Source organism: Passer montanus, unplaced genomic scaffold (genome assembly GCF_014805655.1).
Source record: "Passer montanus isolate IOZ18808 unplaced genomic scaffold, ASM1480565v1 scaffold18, whole genome shotgun sequence".
In the NCBI taxonomy this organism is placed as follows: Eukaryota; Metazoa; Chordata; class Aves; order Passeriformes; family Passeridae; genus Passer; species Passer montanus.
Window position 1 is genome coordinate 11276375 of NW_024365381.1, and position 17800 is coordinate 11294174.

The 17800-nt window shown below is 39.3% G+C and overlaps 1 protein-coding gene across 1 annotated transcript in view; it reads left to right on the forward strand.

Moving 5' to 3' along the window:
• SPTBN5 (spectrin beta, non-erythrocytic 5) overlaps nt 1-17800 on the forward strand; it is a 91332-nt gene that overhangs the window by 56031 nt on the left and 17501 nt on the right. The window contains exons 36-50 of the mRNA XM_039704931.1: nt 761-916; nt 1552-1743; nt 2357-2452; nt 5093-5211; nt 5895-6009; nt 6693-6806; nt 7877-7998; nt 8694-8856; nt 10688-10876; nt 11661-11738; nt 13171-13343; nt 14509-14599; nt 15228-15374; nt 16552-16689; nt 17424-17680. Of these exons, the coding sequence (XP_039560865.1) occupies nt 761-916; nt 1552-1743; nt 2357-2452; nt 5093-5211; nt 5895-6009; nt 6693-6806; nt 7877-7998; nt 8694-8856; nt 10688-10876; nt 11661-11738; nt 13171-13343; nt 14509-14599; nt 15228-15374; nt 16552-16689; nt 17424-17680 (2150 nt within the window). The remainder of the gene's footprint in view (nt 1-760; nt 917-1551; nt 1744-2356; nt 2453-5092; nt 5212-5894; nt 6010-6692; nt 6807-7876; nt 7999-8693; nt 8857-10687; nt 10877-11660; nt 11739-13170; nt 13344-14508; nt 14600-15227; nt 15375-16551; nt 16690-17423; nt 17681-17800) is intronic.

A 17800-nucleotide genomic window follows, 5' to 3' on the forward strand; every position in this document is an offset into this window, starting at 1 on the left:
GAAGAAAATTGTGGAAAACTTGTTATCGTATTCTTCATTTTATTCTGCATACTTTGAAATCCCCTTAAAAAATAATTTCCTAAGGGAAACACATAACTTTTTTCTTTGTTAGCTCTCATAAATCACCTCCTTTCTGAATCTGGTGTTCCTGACCAGATCATTTTAAATTTTATGAAGTACAAAAGTAAATACATTTGTATTTCCTTTCAAATAATCTGACTAGTGCTTGGGCCCTGTCTGTAAATCTTTATTTGCATTGCATTTTCCATTTAGGTCTCACAACACCACTGACATGAGGAAATGTTAGTGCTGTTTTATAGGTGAGGCACTGAATTCTAAAGAATCTTTACTCAGTTTGCAGGTAGGTCAATGGCAGAGGTACCAGATGAAACTCAGAACCCTAAACACCCAGAATCAGTTGTCATAATCTCATTTTAAATACATACCATGCTAAGGCTCAGAGATTCTTTCTACATAATCTAGAAGACTGTATAATCTGTTAATGCCTTGTGATAAAATCTGAGGTATTCAAGGAATTTTTCATTACTCCTGTGGTCAGATAAAAATTAGTTTCATTCCTACATGATTTTAACAAAATGGAATGAGTTTAGAAACTGGAAATCCACCTCAGCTGTCAGCTCACATTCAATCTATCCAGCTCAGGTACAGACACTTGGAAATAATAGAGAAATATCCTGGGGGGAGGCCCCAGGATCCCAGGTAGTTGTTGTGCTAACACGGGTGCCTCTCAATGCTGCAGGCAGAAGATTGGATCAGTGAGCGCATGCAGAAGCTGGAGGATCCCTCCATACAAGACCCCAGCAATCTGCAGGACAAGATGAAGCTGCTGCAAAAACATCAGGTCTTTGAGGCAGAGATTCTAGCAAATGAAGAAATCATCACAGCTGTTAATAAGGTGACCCTCTCACTCTGTTACTGTTTTTACAGATAATTACTGCTCATCCAAAGACAGACAGGTTGATGAAATGTGAAGGAAGAGTAGCTTGGTCATCACTTCTGCATCAATTATCTTACTGGTGCGACAAGAACTCAGTTGCTTTGCCATGGAAATGCAATGCTGTTAATTTACAAGAGGGAGATACTTTATTTGCTCCATTCAGGGAGCTTCCATCTTTCCTTATAGCCTAAACAGGAAAACATACACTGACTTCTTCCTTGCCTGGCATGGTTAATCCTACAAAAGGCAAATAGGATTTCATGCCCAATTTGGGAATGTTCTTGTTGGAACTGAGTGAATCATATAGCTAAAGGGCACAGTCATCTGTAATACTTGGTGCTCCCATTCCATTAATATCTTTCTTGGCAGGGAAATATTCAAATCCCAGTTTTCTATGATTCTAGATTCCCCCCTGATGTAAGAGCTTTCCAGCTGGCTTTATCATTTGGGTGATAAGAATTTATAGTAGTAATCTGTTGTTCAATCCAGGTTAGGAAGGTGAAAGACTCCTCCTAGGAAGGTCATGCAACATGGTAATCCCATTAAAAATTAGTGGCAACTCTAATTTCTAATTTCCTCTTCTGAATGTGAAGAAAGGAGAAGCCCTGGCATCAAAAGGCCACCCAAAATCAGGAGAGATCCGTCGCCAAGTCCGCGTGCTTCAGGAGCACTGGGAGAAGTTGAAGAGAGCTGTTGCTGCTCGTGGAAAGATGCTGGAGGACAGTCGGGACTTCCTAGAATTTCTCCAGAAGGTGGACCAGGTGGAAGCCTGGATCAGGGAGAAGGCAAGTGGATTTTAGTATTTAACCCAAGAAGCTCACTAAAAACTTGCTATTTAGTAATGACATTCTGATAAATGTGTCATCTTCCAGGATATTTCCCTAGTGATTTTTGTCTGGAAGAATCATGACATGTTCTACAAGCAATATGAAAGGAATGATTGAACAAATTCTATGGAGTCTGTCCATACCAGAGTCAATTGGGCAGTATTAGCACATATTCTCATGTAAACTGTGCATATGAAGAGTTTGTGATTATTTGGGGCCATCTCATATGCCTCTATTGAAACAGAGAAATGAAAGCAGATTAGAATGGAAGAGACTTGAAGCATTTGGTAGCTGGCCTTCACTCTAATTGCATATCAAATCTGAAACTTTCTCTTTGTAGGAGTAAAGAATCACTTTCATCCAGAGGTTGTTTCCACAGCCAGTAATAAATGGAAAAGGGAGTTGGGACCAAGTCTCGTAATTATCTAAAGATCAGAAGAGACTATTTCAGAAGCTGTAGGTCGGTGATTTATAGACACATCACAGAACTTATTGCTTCAGGTTAAGCATTGGGAGTAACTGTGTTCTTGTACTCTTCACCTACATATTTGTCTGCTGCTTATTTCCCCAGGAGGTCATGATTAACGTGGGTGATGTGGGAAATGACTATGAACACTGCCTGCAGCTCAAGAAAAAGCTGAATGAGTTCCGTGGAGCAACATCAGGGGTAAGAGGTGTTTTCCATGCTTGTGTCTTGCAGGGCTGCAAGCAGCAGGTAACTTTTCAGTCCAGTTAGCAAATACAGTTCTAGTGGTCTGAGGTGTAAGACCAAAGCGATAGGAAGCATCACGAACTCAAAAGTCATTTAAAAAGACAGAATTTTCTCTTATTATGCCTTCTGCTTTGAAGATGTCTAGGCAGAGCTGTCAGGCACTCATGACACAACGTAACATTTCAGACTGCATTAAATTACTGGAAAACTCACTGTGTGAGCCTGACTTCAAGCAGATTTTATTTGGTTCATGCGGTCTGCAAAGTCACAGTGATTTCTACCCAAAAGTGGTTTAAAAATGGTGGTTTCAGCCATGCTTGTTTGAACATGAGAACTGATCTGGACCTTCCATGAACAAGCCTGTAAAAAAAAATACTGTTTTTTCTATTTCTAACCTTTATTTCTCCATTTTCCTCCTCCTGAGGGATGGTCTCATTCTCATACTCCTTCATCCAAATTAAGCACATAAATCTGGGGGCCTCTGTTTATACAGCACACGTGGTTACTCATTAATCATAACATTAATAACCAGACATTCAGTAAAACAGAGCAATGGTTTACACTTTGGATAACAGCCATGTGACAAGACAGCTGCACTCTTCACCTCTCAATGCTGTCCCTCTTCCATGGTGCTGAGTCATGCCAGCTGCCTCTCCTGCCCCCAGTGAGATGTGCCAATTTAGGCACCAAACCTGGGGAGCAGGGCCCTCCCTGTCCTGTGTTCAGCTCCCACCACGAGAGCTGTGAGGCCATGTATAAAGGGGATGCATTTGCAGCAACCTCTTGTTCTCTCTGTTTGTGTGAGCTGCTACAGATGAGGACTAAGAGGTCTGTGTGTCACACAGGAAAGATTTGCTAGTCTGGAAATAGTGGGAAAGGTCTGGAAAGAGATGTGTTATGAATTTGTGAGTGATGTTTACTCTAATGTACTCTCCTAATATTCTTTATCCTTTGTTTGCCTGTTATCTTTTTGCTGATTTTTGTTATGACAGCTCCCATCTTCTGCTTTTGCTGCCCAGTAGCAGGAGGAGACAATCCTCTTCTATGCAAAGTAACAGTGTAGATATGCCTGACACCAGGGAGAAACCCTGGAGCTCCTTATTCCAGAGCCCAGCAGAATTTCGTGACAGTGCGTTCACACTGGATTTGGATAGAGAGCCAAATTATTTGGCTTCAGCACCAGGGAAATTAGTAAATTGAAGAGACATTCAGCTGACTATGAGCTAAGGGATTGAGCAAGGGCTCTTCCACAGCTTGTACCAGCCAAAAGAAGAAAGATTAATAGGGCAGAAACAACCCAGTGCTCCAGCCAGCATAAGCCTCTGACTAGGAAAGTTTTTCCATCAACTAAAGTAGATCTTATGTGCCACACTCTTGAAACTCTTGGCCTTAGGCAGTATCAGCTTGTAGCCGCTGCTCTTGTAACACTCTGAACATGACCCCTGCAGATAAAAAGCTGGGACAGTTATGCAGCTATGCCCTGATAGCTGATGTTTAGTTATGCAGTGTTTCATAGGGTGATACAAAGAGAAGGAGGCTTCTGGCACAGTGTGTGCATCCATCCAGTCTGGGTTTTCCCACCTGAAAAATCTTAGATCAGGATAGGGAGTAATCCTCCTTCATTGATGGCTGCCAAACTTTTTATTCATTGTGCTGCTATTATTTCCCAGGACAGGAGGCTGCAGGGTTTCTGAAGAATATCTGACCATCTGCTGGTTTCTTTTGTTTACTTTATGGCTGTACATGATAGGAAAGCACATGTGGAAGCATGCATATTGGTATGGATGCAGCACAAACAAAACACACAATGCAGTGAATACTTACACTAACAGTGTGCTGGCATCTTGCAGCTGTACTTCTTTACACCAGTGATTGTCTCCCTGCTAAACTTGTGATTTATTTGTCCCAGAAAAATAAAGAATGTTTTTGAATCTTGGAGCAGTGTTCAGCATTGGCCATCTGTAGTGCTCCAAAATAAAAATTATCCCACTGTACTCCAGATAATATGGGCAATATGCAAATATTATCCATTCTATGATATGTGCATGGGAAACAAGTCTCCCAGAAATCTTAGCTTTAGAAGAAAACCCAGTGGCATGGGTTGTTTGGGATTCTCAAGGCTGCATGGATTTTGAGCCTGTTGTCTACAGTACAGAAGGCACTCTGGGGCAGGAGCTCACGTAGATAAAACAGCCAGTAGGCCCAGGAGACCTGGCTGAGAGAGGAGCAATCTGCCACCCCACACATCATCTCTTCCACAGCAGCCACCTGTGTAACCAGCAACTGCATCCTTGTTTCTCCATCAAATGAACCCCTGCTGGAATATCTGCCTTAGAAATGGGTGTCTGAGGGCCCTCACCTAGACCAGGATCATTGTTGCATCTAGAGCCATTAATGCTCTTTCTTGCCTTTACTGTCTAATCATCAGGCACATGGTAACACCAGCAGTTGTAGCAGAGCAAACTCTATGTGTCTGACGTGTTAGTGGGGTAAAACCCTTTCTTGTGGCTGCTTGTGTTGATTTTCACACCTCACTGGAAAACTGGGTCACAAGCAATTGGAACGTGTACTTTTGTTCCCTTTCTCACTTTACAGGAGTCAACAGTGGACGATGCTCACATCAGGACTATCAATGCCCTGGCCATGAAACTGGAGAGACAGAACAAGGAAGAAACAAAGACAATCTATGAGCGCCGAAAGCAGCTCAATGAGAAGTGAGTATGCTTTCAAATGTTCCCTGTAAAGCAAAAACAAGAAGGGAAAATTAGGTGTCTTCGGCTGAGGTAAATGGAGGGATTTGAACATTTGTTTTCTTCTTTAATATCACAACTACCAAATATCAGACACTGGAGTTGTCTTTCCAGAGCAGGTAGCTTAGAAGGATTTTTAATTCAGAAGAGCCAAAGTCATGCTTCTAGCCTTGGAGTCAAATACTCTATTTCACATTACTTGGCACACAAGATTCATGAACCTTGGACACTTCCATCATTCACACATTGTGGTGAATTGCCTTTTGCTGCTCCACAGCCGGACACACTTCCATCATTCCCATCATTGTGGTGAATTGCCTTTTGCTGCTCCACAGCCCCCTGTCTAACAAACAAAAGCATTAAGGTGTCAATTGTGAGATTATTGAGAGATTAAGGAAACTGGACTGGTGCTTTTTAGCTTTTAACCCCCCTGCCATCCTAAAGACATGGAATAAATACAGCCAGATAGTCTTCTCAGGCTAATGCTTTAATCCTGTGATGAGCCCCCTATTATGGAGAATTGGGAGATCAATACATGAGGTAGTTCAGAAAACCTGTGGTTTTGTTTAAATATGAGCATTGTGAAACTCAGTTGTGGAAATCCTTACCTCTGAAATACATCTCTAAAATATTATTTCCAATTAAAGGTGGAACAGTTTTCATGGTAACCTGAATGCATACAGAAAGAAGTTAGAAGGAGCCCTAGAGATTCATGCCTTAATCAGAGAAATAGATGACATCACAGAAAGAATTACTGAGAAAGTAAGTTTGCCAATTTTGATTAATTGAAATGGAAAAATGGTCTATCAATCTTATTAATTCACAAAATGGAGGTAAAAATTCCAATCCTGAATTGTAATTTTGATATTAGCAGAAAAAATAAGGCTATATAAAAACTAAAATTATTTCATCAATGTAAGTAATTATATTTATTTAATTACAAGTCAGTAGGCAAGTGGTACTACTTAAGGTTACAAGACTTTTGGCTTGAAATTTTTAAAACAACTTTTAAAATGTATTTCTTCATTTTATGGGATTTAATTTCTTAGGATCGCAAGGGTAAATTTTATTTTTTATATTTTCATAACACAAACCTGAATTTCTGTACAACAATTTATTGGGAAATATTTTTTCTGGTTTGGTATATGAAAAATAAAATAAAATAGAAAGATTGAGAAATACGGGCAGGCACGCCTGTCTTTGTTTTCGTGTGAATGGCCAGAGGAACCTTAAGCAGGATTATGAGTGTTCAAAGAGATGTGGATTCTTGTTTTATCTCTGCAAGGAAAGAAGACAATGTGCTCTATTGATATTTAAAAAGACAATAAGAACATTTAGATGGCAATGCAAAGAAGTGAAGGAGGAGGCTTTTTGAAATCATTAAAATACAGATCCTTTTGTTTGGTGTTATCTTCACCATTTTCACATCCCAATGCCCTCTCCAGAGTGTATTGATACAAGCACTGGATTACGGAAAAGATGTGGAAAGTGTGGAAAACCTGATTCGAAGACACGAAGAAATGGAGAGAGAAATCAGTGTTATTAAGTCCAAAATGGAGGTAAGAAGTAGGGAAGTACAAAGGATACTAAAAAAAAATTCACTTTTTCTTCTTGAAAATGTGGTGCAGAAATCATTGTTACTCTTCAGATGGATTCACAGGAATTTTCAGCAAAGCAAGTGCAGCATAAATTTCTTCTCATGAAAATATTGTGCTGCTTAATCCTACTTTATCTTATCAAATATTATTATTCCTGATGCACAAAATCCAAGAATAGAAGTCCTTTTTTAATGCTATCTGGGTCTCTGGCCCTCACCTACAAGCCAAATCTGTCCTATACATTTTGGAAAGCAGTTCCTGTACTCAGCTGAGCCAAAAACCACAACTCTATTTCTGTTCAGATCTTAAATGCAAGCCCCATACTGCATGTAGTTTTCTGACACAGACATCAAACACAGAAATTCTAGGTTATAATTACCTGCCTGATCCACTCTGGCTTTTGTAAAAATTGGTCAGTTTGCATCGTCTAGGACTAAATTAAATTGAGCATTAAATATGGGTCAAAGCTCATTTATATTTGTATATTTTTACTAAAAAGAAATATATCCTGTTGAACAGTACTAGAAATCCAATGACAACCTCTCACATTTTTTCACTGTTGGCCCTTTCATATAGAAAAAATGAAAAACTTTTTCTTCACAAAAGTATAATAACTGTACTTTTTTAAGGATTAAAACCAGCCTGGCATATTTTCTGTTCTGCATAATTAAAATCCTTCATTTTCATCAACTTGATGGAATTTTGCAAGAATGTTTTCAACTTTAAACCTGAGTTGATGAGCGTCCATCAGACTGCTAATATAAATTAGAATTATCACTTCATTTTCCTGTTAGTCCATATTCTGCAAATTAACTTTTGTGCATACAAAGCAATGCCTGCACATGGATGTTTGCAGGCATGTGTATTATTTTTTGCATATTACGTATCCCTTTGTATATTTTGTCACTGTAATTTAATTACCTGCCTTCGAGAGCTGGGGTCTTAAAATGAACTATTTTTCCTGAAAGGCAAACTCAGAAATGAATGTAAGTGTTTGGCGTAAATTTACCCCACTATAAATCTCTCCCCAGCCACTGGAACTGGAATCTTTCCGCCTCTCCACAAGGAATCCATCCATAAATGACAAACTGACTATGAAGCAACAGGAGATGAAAAACAACTGGCAGCGACTCCAGGGACAGGCCAAACAAAGGTGAAGACTTAGAGCTGTTTGAGTAACTCTCAGCAGGAGCAAAGCTGCTCCCTGGGGTCTAAACCCTACTTGCCAGAGGTCTTTTAAAGTTTTTAAAGGATTTTTTTCAAATTTTACATACGCAGCTAAGACACCTGCATTGGAAAAAATGTGACTTGATACACAAGAATTTCCACTGATGTGACTTGGGGAAAACTAATACAATGTTTTTGTGGTTTATCCCATTAAATAATGTTACTAGAATGTCTCCAGACTATCAAATTAAGTCTATCATAAAGCCTTTGTCAAAGACTTATTTTTGGAGGGTTCTTGAAGATTTTTTTCTCAAATCTTTCCAAAACAAGAATTGAAAGGTATTTTTGGAGGGTTCTTGAAGATTTTTTTCTCAAATCTTTCCAAAACAAGAAAGGCTTAATCCTGATCTGTAATCATTGCTGTAAGCAACAGATATTAAGGCTTTTTTAGCTCTCTTGTGCTAATGAACTGATGTAAAAATATTAGTAAGTATGTTGTGTCCAAGGCAGTGTCCATCTCCTGTGATTTTTGTTAACATCAGGAACTCTTAGGAACTGTAAGGGAAAGCTTGAATTAATTTCATTTGGCTTCTGTTAAGACACTTTCCTCTGCAAATTGGGAGGGAGAGGCAACTAGATAATGCTGTGTTAGATGATGCTGAACTGCACCTTGTGTGGCAGGAAGGAGAAGCTGGCAGCCTCATACCAGCTGCAGAAATTTAACTCGGAGATGAAGGAGATACTAGACTGGGCCCAAAACACCAGAGCTTCAATGGAAGCAGGGGGGCTGCCTAAAAGCGCAAACGAAGCTGAAAGTATGATAGAGGAGCACCAGGAGAGAAAGGCAAGTATCTTCCTTGGCTCCAGTTGCACCTACTGGGAATCTTTCTGTGTGCACAGCATGCCTCTGTCAATAACATGGTAAAAAAAACCTGTTTTCAGTACCAGGCTGGGGATAGAAATCACCTACATACTGACAAAACTGTCCCATGGGCTGTTTGGCAGCTTGTGTCTTTGCAAAAAGGCTCAGGAGCCCCATGAGCTCTCACCTCTACTGCTGTCCAAGCCTGATGGTGAAAAACAGGCTCAGTCTCACATCATACGCACTGCTCATCTCCTTATTTGTATTGCTAAATAACTTAATGCCAGTTAATCCTTGCTTCCAGCTAGATTTTTTCATGTGAACTTAATTTATGTGAGAAGGAAATAAAACCAGTAGTTTGTTTCTCATAGCAAATTGCCAATGAATGGTGCAACACATTCAGTTCTGAAGCACTTCATACCCCAGTAATAATTACCTTACTAATGTTTTGGTGGCTAATTTGGCTAATACTTTTGGTTTATTTTCTGAAAGGACTGAAATTTTAATTAACATTAGGAAAAAAGTCAATATTTTACTTTTTCCCAAGAATCATAGCTATCTTTCAGCTGTTGTGCTACATTCTCTTTGCAGTTACTTTACTTCTTCTAAAAATCCTGTTGACAGAATAGTTACTGATACCCAGTGCTTTGTGGGTCCCATTATTAACACAAACAGTTTGTAGATTCTGATTCATTTTCTAAACCTGGATTTAGTGTGAAGTACCTGAAATCCCCTCCTTCTTTAGAGTGATCCAATTTAACAATGCTTTCTCCTATCACTTAAAAATGTTTTTGCTAATAATTCTTTGTCATATTAAAAAAAATCACAAACCACTGACGTAGTGTGCTCCAAATTTAAATGGTGGCAAGATCTAAGTCTTTAATACCTGTTAGTCAAGGAGCTCTGAGGAGACAGTCACAGAGAAAAGGAGGAATTTATGCATTATGTTCTTATGCTGACTAAACTAAAATTACAGACAAGGCAAGAAGGAGGGGGTTTTCATTCTGGTCAGTGGCTCAAACCAAAGTCCATAGGAGAGACTAGAACACGAGATGCTAATGTGAATTTTAAAAATATTTGATATATGATTTTATACATATGAATGGGCAATTCCACCATTCTAAAAATCTCTAAAAGCAGCAGTTCTAATTTCAGAAATTTAATAGTACATGCCATAGTGTTTAAGGCAGTGTATGAGTTAATACATGGTATTATTCCAGTCCATAGTTATTTTCAGTTTGAAATTGCTTACATTAGAAATTCCACATTCAGTTTGCAGGGGTCATAATTGCTTTTTATGCTTTCACCTTCAGGATTCAGTATAGGGGTGTAATTCATTCCTCAGACCAGGTGCAAAAGTTAAATGTGTTTCTTTTTAACAACACAAAATTAAATAAAACCATGTCTTTAACATAAAAATCTGATGCAAGCTTCTTTGTCGGGAGAGGAAAAATTCTAGGTACTGTTTCTTAAAAGCACCACTTTTATGTAGGAAGACTGGAGGATGATATTATGGATGTTTGAAATTGTGTTCATTTATATGTCAGCATTTTCTAATTTGTTTCTAACTAAATCTCAATTTTCATTTGTAGGCAAATAGTTGTTCCTGGACCAATAAAGTAATTTATAATTTACATTTACTCTCTCTTGGGAAATTCTATGGCATTCCAGTAACATAGCTCAAAGATGAATGATTTTCCATGTAAATATTAGTGCTGGAAAGTTACAGCCCAAACTCTTCCCCTTAAGGCTCATATTCTGAATAACTGGCTTTTCAGAAACCCTTGACATCAACCTTAATAATGTATTTTAGGAGGAGATTGAAGCCCGAGTGGAAAGATTCAATGCTCTCAGTGATTATGGTAAAGAACTTGGCAATTCTGGTCACTATGCAACCCCTGAGATTCGCCAGTCCCTCTCCAGACTTCAGCAAGCCTGGTCTGAGCTGATCCAAGCATGGAAAGAGCAATATATAAAATTGTTTCAGGCACAAGATTTACAGGTGAGTAAAATGACATTCAAGAGAGGATGCACGTGCCACTGACAGTTTTTCTTGATATAAACAGCAAATTTATGAGATGGTAGGATGAAAGATGTGCTAATAATACCCAGTGTTTCATCTATATTTCACTGGTTTCTCAAAGGCATGCTGAGGGCCAAGCACATTCAGTGGTGACAGGACTTTGAGAAATTTTTCCACTACAAATCATAGAAATTTCTGTGGAATATGTGCTAGTATGTTTTTCAAAGACTGTAAAACTTAGCAAATTTTGGTGAAACTCTCATACATCTGGAAAGAGACACATATTTATAATACAACATCACTATTCTTCCAAATTCTATAACCTGCCCAAAAATACATGGAGCCAGACAAGTATTTTAAAAAAACTGAAGGAAAATTTAGTACGGATGAAATAAGGTATTTTTTCCTGGCTTTTTTTCTTTATAAAATAACTATTTTGGCTGCAGTTTTCCAGAAATACTTCTCTGTAACAGTCATCTCACTTAAAAAATTTCTGCTCAAACAGAGATTCCACAATGAAGAATGTCAAGTACTTTAAATAAGAGCTGGGCTACTAATCCTATCTAAAATCATCACATATATGAGAACTTAAATCTTACAGTATGGTCAGTTTCAATGCTGTTTCATGTATTATGTTAATTTTTGAAATAACCATGAAAGTTTGTTTTTTTCAGTGTACTCTGCTGAAGTCAGGTTAGGTTCTGCTTTACAGCATTTCATCATATTTTCATGTTTGTGAGTGTTGGGTTTCTTCCCTGCACAGAAATTCTATGGCTACGTGGAACAGATTGAGAGCTGGCTCAGCAGCAAAGAGGCCTTCCTAGCTAACGAGGACTTAGGGGTACGTGCTCTGAGAAATTCCAATTTTCCCTGCAATCAGTCTGGAGGAGAGGGGACTGTACAATGATGTGCTCTGAATCTTCCTGTACTCTTTCTCCCTCTGAAGTTACTGCTCTGCCCTGTTGGTGGTCTAGGATCAGATTTCTTTCCTTGGTACTTTACACAGGATGGGAATCTCAGCCCTAAGAGTAATGGAACAATCCAACTGCTCTGAGTACAGCAGGAAAGTGAGACTGCACAGAAGCATAGAACTCTAGCATGGTTTGGGTTGGAAGGGACCTGAAACACCATCCATTTCCAGCCCCCCTGCCATGGGTGGGGACACCTCCCAGCAGCCCAGGTTGTTCAATGCCCCATTCATCCTGACTTGTCTTATCTGACCCAAATACATTTGCCAGCAGTGTGCAAGTCATCACTGCTGTCACTGCTGGCAAACCCAGTGTAGCTATAAATTACCTACCACAGGTATCAGTAACACTGCAATACTGAAACTGCAGACTGAGGCATGGGCTGCAAAAGCTCTTCAGGGTGCTGGACATACATTCTGACACTTAGCTCACCCTACACCTTGTGTAGGTAGTGCTACTAAATTAGTTTCCTCTGCAGGAGCTACGAAAGTATCTCAGAGTTCAGTGTCTTTGTGGTCCCTTCATTACAGTATATGAGACATAGAAGGACTCATCCAATCATATTTAGCTCAGCAATGTGCAGAAAATGCTCTGTGAGTAATTTCCCATCCAATGACTCATGTAAGCATCCAGAGGTTTAGTGTTTTTTCTGACCTATTTAATGTGAGCTTATTGCTTCCTTTAGAATACTGGAGAAGCAGAGTTTACTGGGATAACAACATTTTGACACCACTGGTTCTATAATTAAAGTGCAGAGGGGTGCTGAAAGAACTCTGACTCATTCATCTTGGGATTCACAAACATTACAAGAAGTGTTTCTGTGCAGATTAACTGTAATGTCAGACTCAAATCCTCAAATTCAAATCTGGATCTGAGCTCTTCCAAATTCCATGAGTTGAAACTGAGACTCTAAATTTAACCTCTTTCTGTGACATATTTGTTCACTTAACTCTGATTTCAGTTTGGCATCCCACATTTGCTTTCAACATGGCATCTGTCTTAAGACTGATTTAAAATTAGGGGCTGATTCTTTTTCATTCTTGAGAAGTTATGTGTTCTAAGCAGCACAACAATATGCATGAGAAGCTAAGCATCCAGCACTGAAATAATCACCTCAGACCTTGCAAGTAATATTATTTAGGCCCCAAGTGTCAGATCAATGCCAATCTATTCCAAAGAACAATAAATTTTCTTGACAGCTAGTTTGCAAGTGTGGGGTAAATGCCATTTGCCTTCTGGATTATCAGTGTTTTGGATGGAAAAACTTGGACTGAAAGCAGCTTCCCTTTGTTGAATTCTATCCAGGACTCAGTGTCTTGTGTGGAGAGCCTGCAGCGGAAACACACACAGTTTGAAAAAGCCCTGGAAGCTCAGATGGAGAAAATCAATGAGATGGCTTCATTTGCTCAGCAGCTAACACAGAACAATCATTATGACTCAGAAAATATCAGCAGCAGATGCCAGGCTGTTCTGAGGAGGTAAAGTCAAATCCTTCCTATGTCGGTCACCAATCTCTTCTGCAATGAGACCCTCCTCATTATCTTTAAATTATTTGAGAGAACTATAAGTTGATTTGCATTTGTTCAACTTCATGCTTTGAACTGGCTTATTTCATTAGTATTGGCTTCCAAAATGCAATTTAGTGGAGGGGAAGCAGGATTCAGAAAAAGGCAATTTCTCTTTAATTTTGCATTCTGGCCTGGCCTTAGGGACAGTGCTGCAAAAGAAGGCCTGCCATGCCATTAAATACTTCATTATCATTAAATACCATCAAGAAAAGTCATTTCCTAGACAACTGCTTTTCTCTGCTCTAATGGGGTTGATCTTTAAGCCCCACTCAAATTAGCCATTAGGGCTTTTGCAAATTTTCTGATCAGATCTTGCCCTCTCATGTGAATTACTTTATTGCTACTAGCAATTTACATATTGTTCATCTTAAATAAGCGCTGAAGTAAAAGCAGTTGTATTCCCTGCTGTGGTAGATGCAAAGAGCTACATAAAAGTTATGAAAAGAGGCTGGAGGTCCCTTTTGATTCATTGAACATACTGCTTTGTTAATGTTGTCTAATTTGATATGGTTTATTAATATCTCACATCTGCATTAACATGAATAAAGTACTGCAGGTCAAAAAATTGGAAAAAAAAAATTAAAGGCTTTAGTTTATCCATAACAAACACTATCATATTTTCAGGATTTCCATAAAAGAAATGTGCTGAGTTTATGTTCTCTTGAAAGGCAATAATGGTGATCACTGCAGGTCAAAAAATTGGGAAAAAAAATTTAAAGGATGGTGTAGCTTTAGTTTATCCATAACAAACACCATCATATTTTCAGGATTTCCATAAAATAAATGTGCTGAGTTTATGTTCTCTTGAAAGGCAATAATGGTGATTTCTAGAGGCAGATACCATATACACAGAACTTTTGGGTAGTTTAAACATATCTATCAGCTCACAATCTTTCCTGCAGTGTCCTGGGCATCTTCTCTGACAGCCCAGATCAAGGGAATCTGCATATCATGGACATTTCCCTCCTAGGGAATGGAAGATTTGATCATGTGTGTTTTAGAGGTGAAATTTGAAAACCCTTATCTATCTAATTCACTCTGTGACCATTACCTCACACATTTGTCTTCATCTCAGAAAACAAAGACTGCTGGAGAATGCTGCTGCTCGAAGACATTTGCTAGAGGAATCAAGGCTTCTGCAGAAGTTCCTGAAGAATTCTTTTGAGGTACAATTACACAGGATTCATAATATTCTGGTTTCTTAAAACATGCTGTGCTGCATAGATCTGAACGCTCAGACAGATTTACTGTGAGGAAAATCAAGGAACTGAGTCTGAAATGAGATTATTGGGAAAGATGAGGATAAGAATGAAGGGATATTTTTTTCTTCTTCCCTCTCACTAGTGTAGTAAATTAAATATCTACTGTACATTGGACAACAGCAAAATGCAGAAGAAATAAATGCACTAAAAGGGAATGTGCCACTGTTAAAAAAAAAAAAAAGAAAAAAATTAGGGGTTTTTTTTGTGAGATACTAACAATGGTTAGAAATAGGGTGATCATTGTCTATGCTCCCCCATGCACACGTGTCCAGCATTTTCTCACTGCATGGGGGCTATCTGATGGAGACAGCTCCTTTCCAGGCAACAGTGCTCATAAACAAACATATAGGGGTGACTTCATGAAGGGCAGGAGAAGCTATGGGAAGCAGAACCTCAGAAGGACAATTCATTTCAGTCCCCATTTACCAGTTCCCTGTTTTATACTTATAAGAGGAGTGCCTGGCAGGCTGGAGCTGAAGAAACTGAAGAAACACTGAATGTTTTGTTTACTTCTGTTCTTCCATCCCCACAGGTGGCTGCCTGGATTAACGAGAAGAATAGCATTGCCCAGGATGACAGCTGGAAGGATCCAAGCAATCTGCAGACCAAACTGCAGAGGCACCAGGCTTTCCAAGCAGAGATCATGGCCAACAGAAATCATTTGGACTCCATCAAATCAGTGAGAGAAGTGGGGTTTTGGGCAAGGGTGGGCAACTGGCATGAAAGAGTCTGCAGACAGTGTGAGTTACAGTGACCTCAGCCAAAGGAGGGAGGGTCACTGTCCTCTCACTTGTATTGTCCGTGTTGTCTCTGAGTATACTGAGAAGCTCATTCTTTTAGTCCATCAAGAATTTTCTGTGTCCATCTCTGTCTTCACTCTCTTACTATCTAGTGTGAGCTTGCTATGCATATTCACTGCGCATGCAATGGAAACAGATGGGGCCTGCAATAAAAGATTCAATCCACTGACTTTAGGGACATCTCTCTGGGTGAATGCCACTTCAGATGTATCCTTGTTTATTTCCGGCAGAGAACCTATCTGATTGGATGTACAGTCTTAACAAGACATATAAGATGTATCCAATAAAAAGGATAGAGTTTTCAAGTGTTTCCTTTGCAGAAACACGTTAGTAGGCAAGATATGAAGGAAGCCTGACAAGACTTGTCAGATATTTGGCAGAAGCTGTGATCAGATGATAAGTTTGGAAGGACAGACTGTAACATGTTTATTAATTTTATTTTCAGCACAGTGCTTACTAGATGTATTTTGCAATAGATTGCTATATTAAAAGTAGATTGCCCCCTCCAGATTTACCTGCATCTTAGAAATACCTCCCCTTTTCTTTTTTTCCTTTTTCTTTTATCTTTTTTTTTTCTTTTCCTTTAATCTTTTTTTTTCTTTTCCTTTCCTTTCTTTTCTTTTTCAATCCCCCCATCTGCAGGCACAGCAAGAGGGGGTTAAAGGGTGGAGTTACAATCCTCAGTAGAACTGTCTGTTTTTAAATACTTGTTTGCACAATCTCTTTCACATTATTTCATGATGTCCTGCCTTCTTTATTGGGAATAGTCCTAGTAGTTGCTCTTTAGAACACCTACTGACCTGGTATAGCACTTTTCACTTGCTGTACCTCTTGCTTCCCTTGCTGTGCAGTTTCTACCCTAATTTCAATAAGCCTTTTGTCTTTACTAGATTTTTCTCTGTCTCTGCAATTCCTCCATCTTTTATGTTAGGAGGTGAAGGTTGCAGCCAGCCCATTACATAAGAGTGCTGGTAGACTTTGATTATGAAGGCAAAAATAATATATTCTGGTGCATTCAGAAAAGGAAGAATATTTTGCCTGTTTCTTCTGATACAGGAAGGGGAGAAGATGCTCCATGAAAGGCACTATGCCCCAGAAGCCATTCAGTCCAGACTACAAGAAATGGAAGAGCTATGGGAGGAGCTGCTAGCAAGTTGCCAGGATAAATGGATCAAACTGCAGGATGCTTACAAGGTAATGCCAGTGGTTACAGGGATGCCAGTGGCTGGATCTTGGCATCTTTTCCAGAGATAGCACAGCTGCCTTGCTACGTGTCTCATCTACAAGTGAGTCACTTTATAAATCCAGCCTGATTCCTCAAGACCGTTACTGCAAAGAACCTACGAAGTGTGGAGTGACTGAATGGAATTGGCAGGATAATTGGAGGGAAGAGAATTTGTAGGCTGGGCTGCATTCTGCTTTCTGCTGCTGGTTTAGATCCAGATTCCAGAGAGAGTTTCTGAGGAAAAATATGTTTACTCATATGTGTCAACTCTGCATCTGTCTCAAGGGCACCTTTTCTCCAGCACATTGGGAAAGAAACCTACAGCTGCTTTTCATTCTTCTAGCTCCAGGCACATGAATTCTCATGACTGTGAGTTATGCATGCTTAGGCTATCAGAAAATCTGTGGTTATAAAACAGAACTCTCCCCTTAAATGTTCTTTTTTTTTAATATGCTATGTCCATGGTCTGCATTTGTGCAACACAAGTAAGATAGGCTATTGATGTTTAATGCATCTGTTCTTGTCTTCACCTTGACTTAATTAACTTCTTCATTTGCACCACCATTGTGTATGGGAAAAGTTCACTGAGCAGTGGGAAGGTGCTCCATGTTTGTGTGCAATCTTTACTGAAAGGGATGAGATTTTTATATTACATTATCTGTCCTAAAGGTTTAAATTATTTTTTCTTCATGCTTGTTCTCAGGGTCTTCATTTTCAGCGAAATGTAGAGGACACAGAGAAGTGGTTGGAAGGTGTGGAAAATGACCTGAAAGCACCATACAATGACAATGATCTGGTGGTTCTGAACAGTCATCTGAAGAAACAAGAGGAACTGGAGGAAGACATTGCTGCCCATAGGGACCGGCTGCAAGAGCTTGTGGTTACAGCTCAGCAGTTCCAGAAGGAGAAACATTTCCTTGCTGATGAGCTAGAAGAGAAAGTGGATGAACTGGTGCAGAGGTGTGTGAGTGCCTGGCCTGTCTGCTGCCAGCTTTTTTCCTCCCTGAATATTCTTTCTTCTTTCCTTCTCTACGTTATTTTGAAATGAGTGTTTTGCATTCATTCCTTATCAATCTGTAG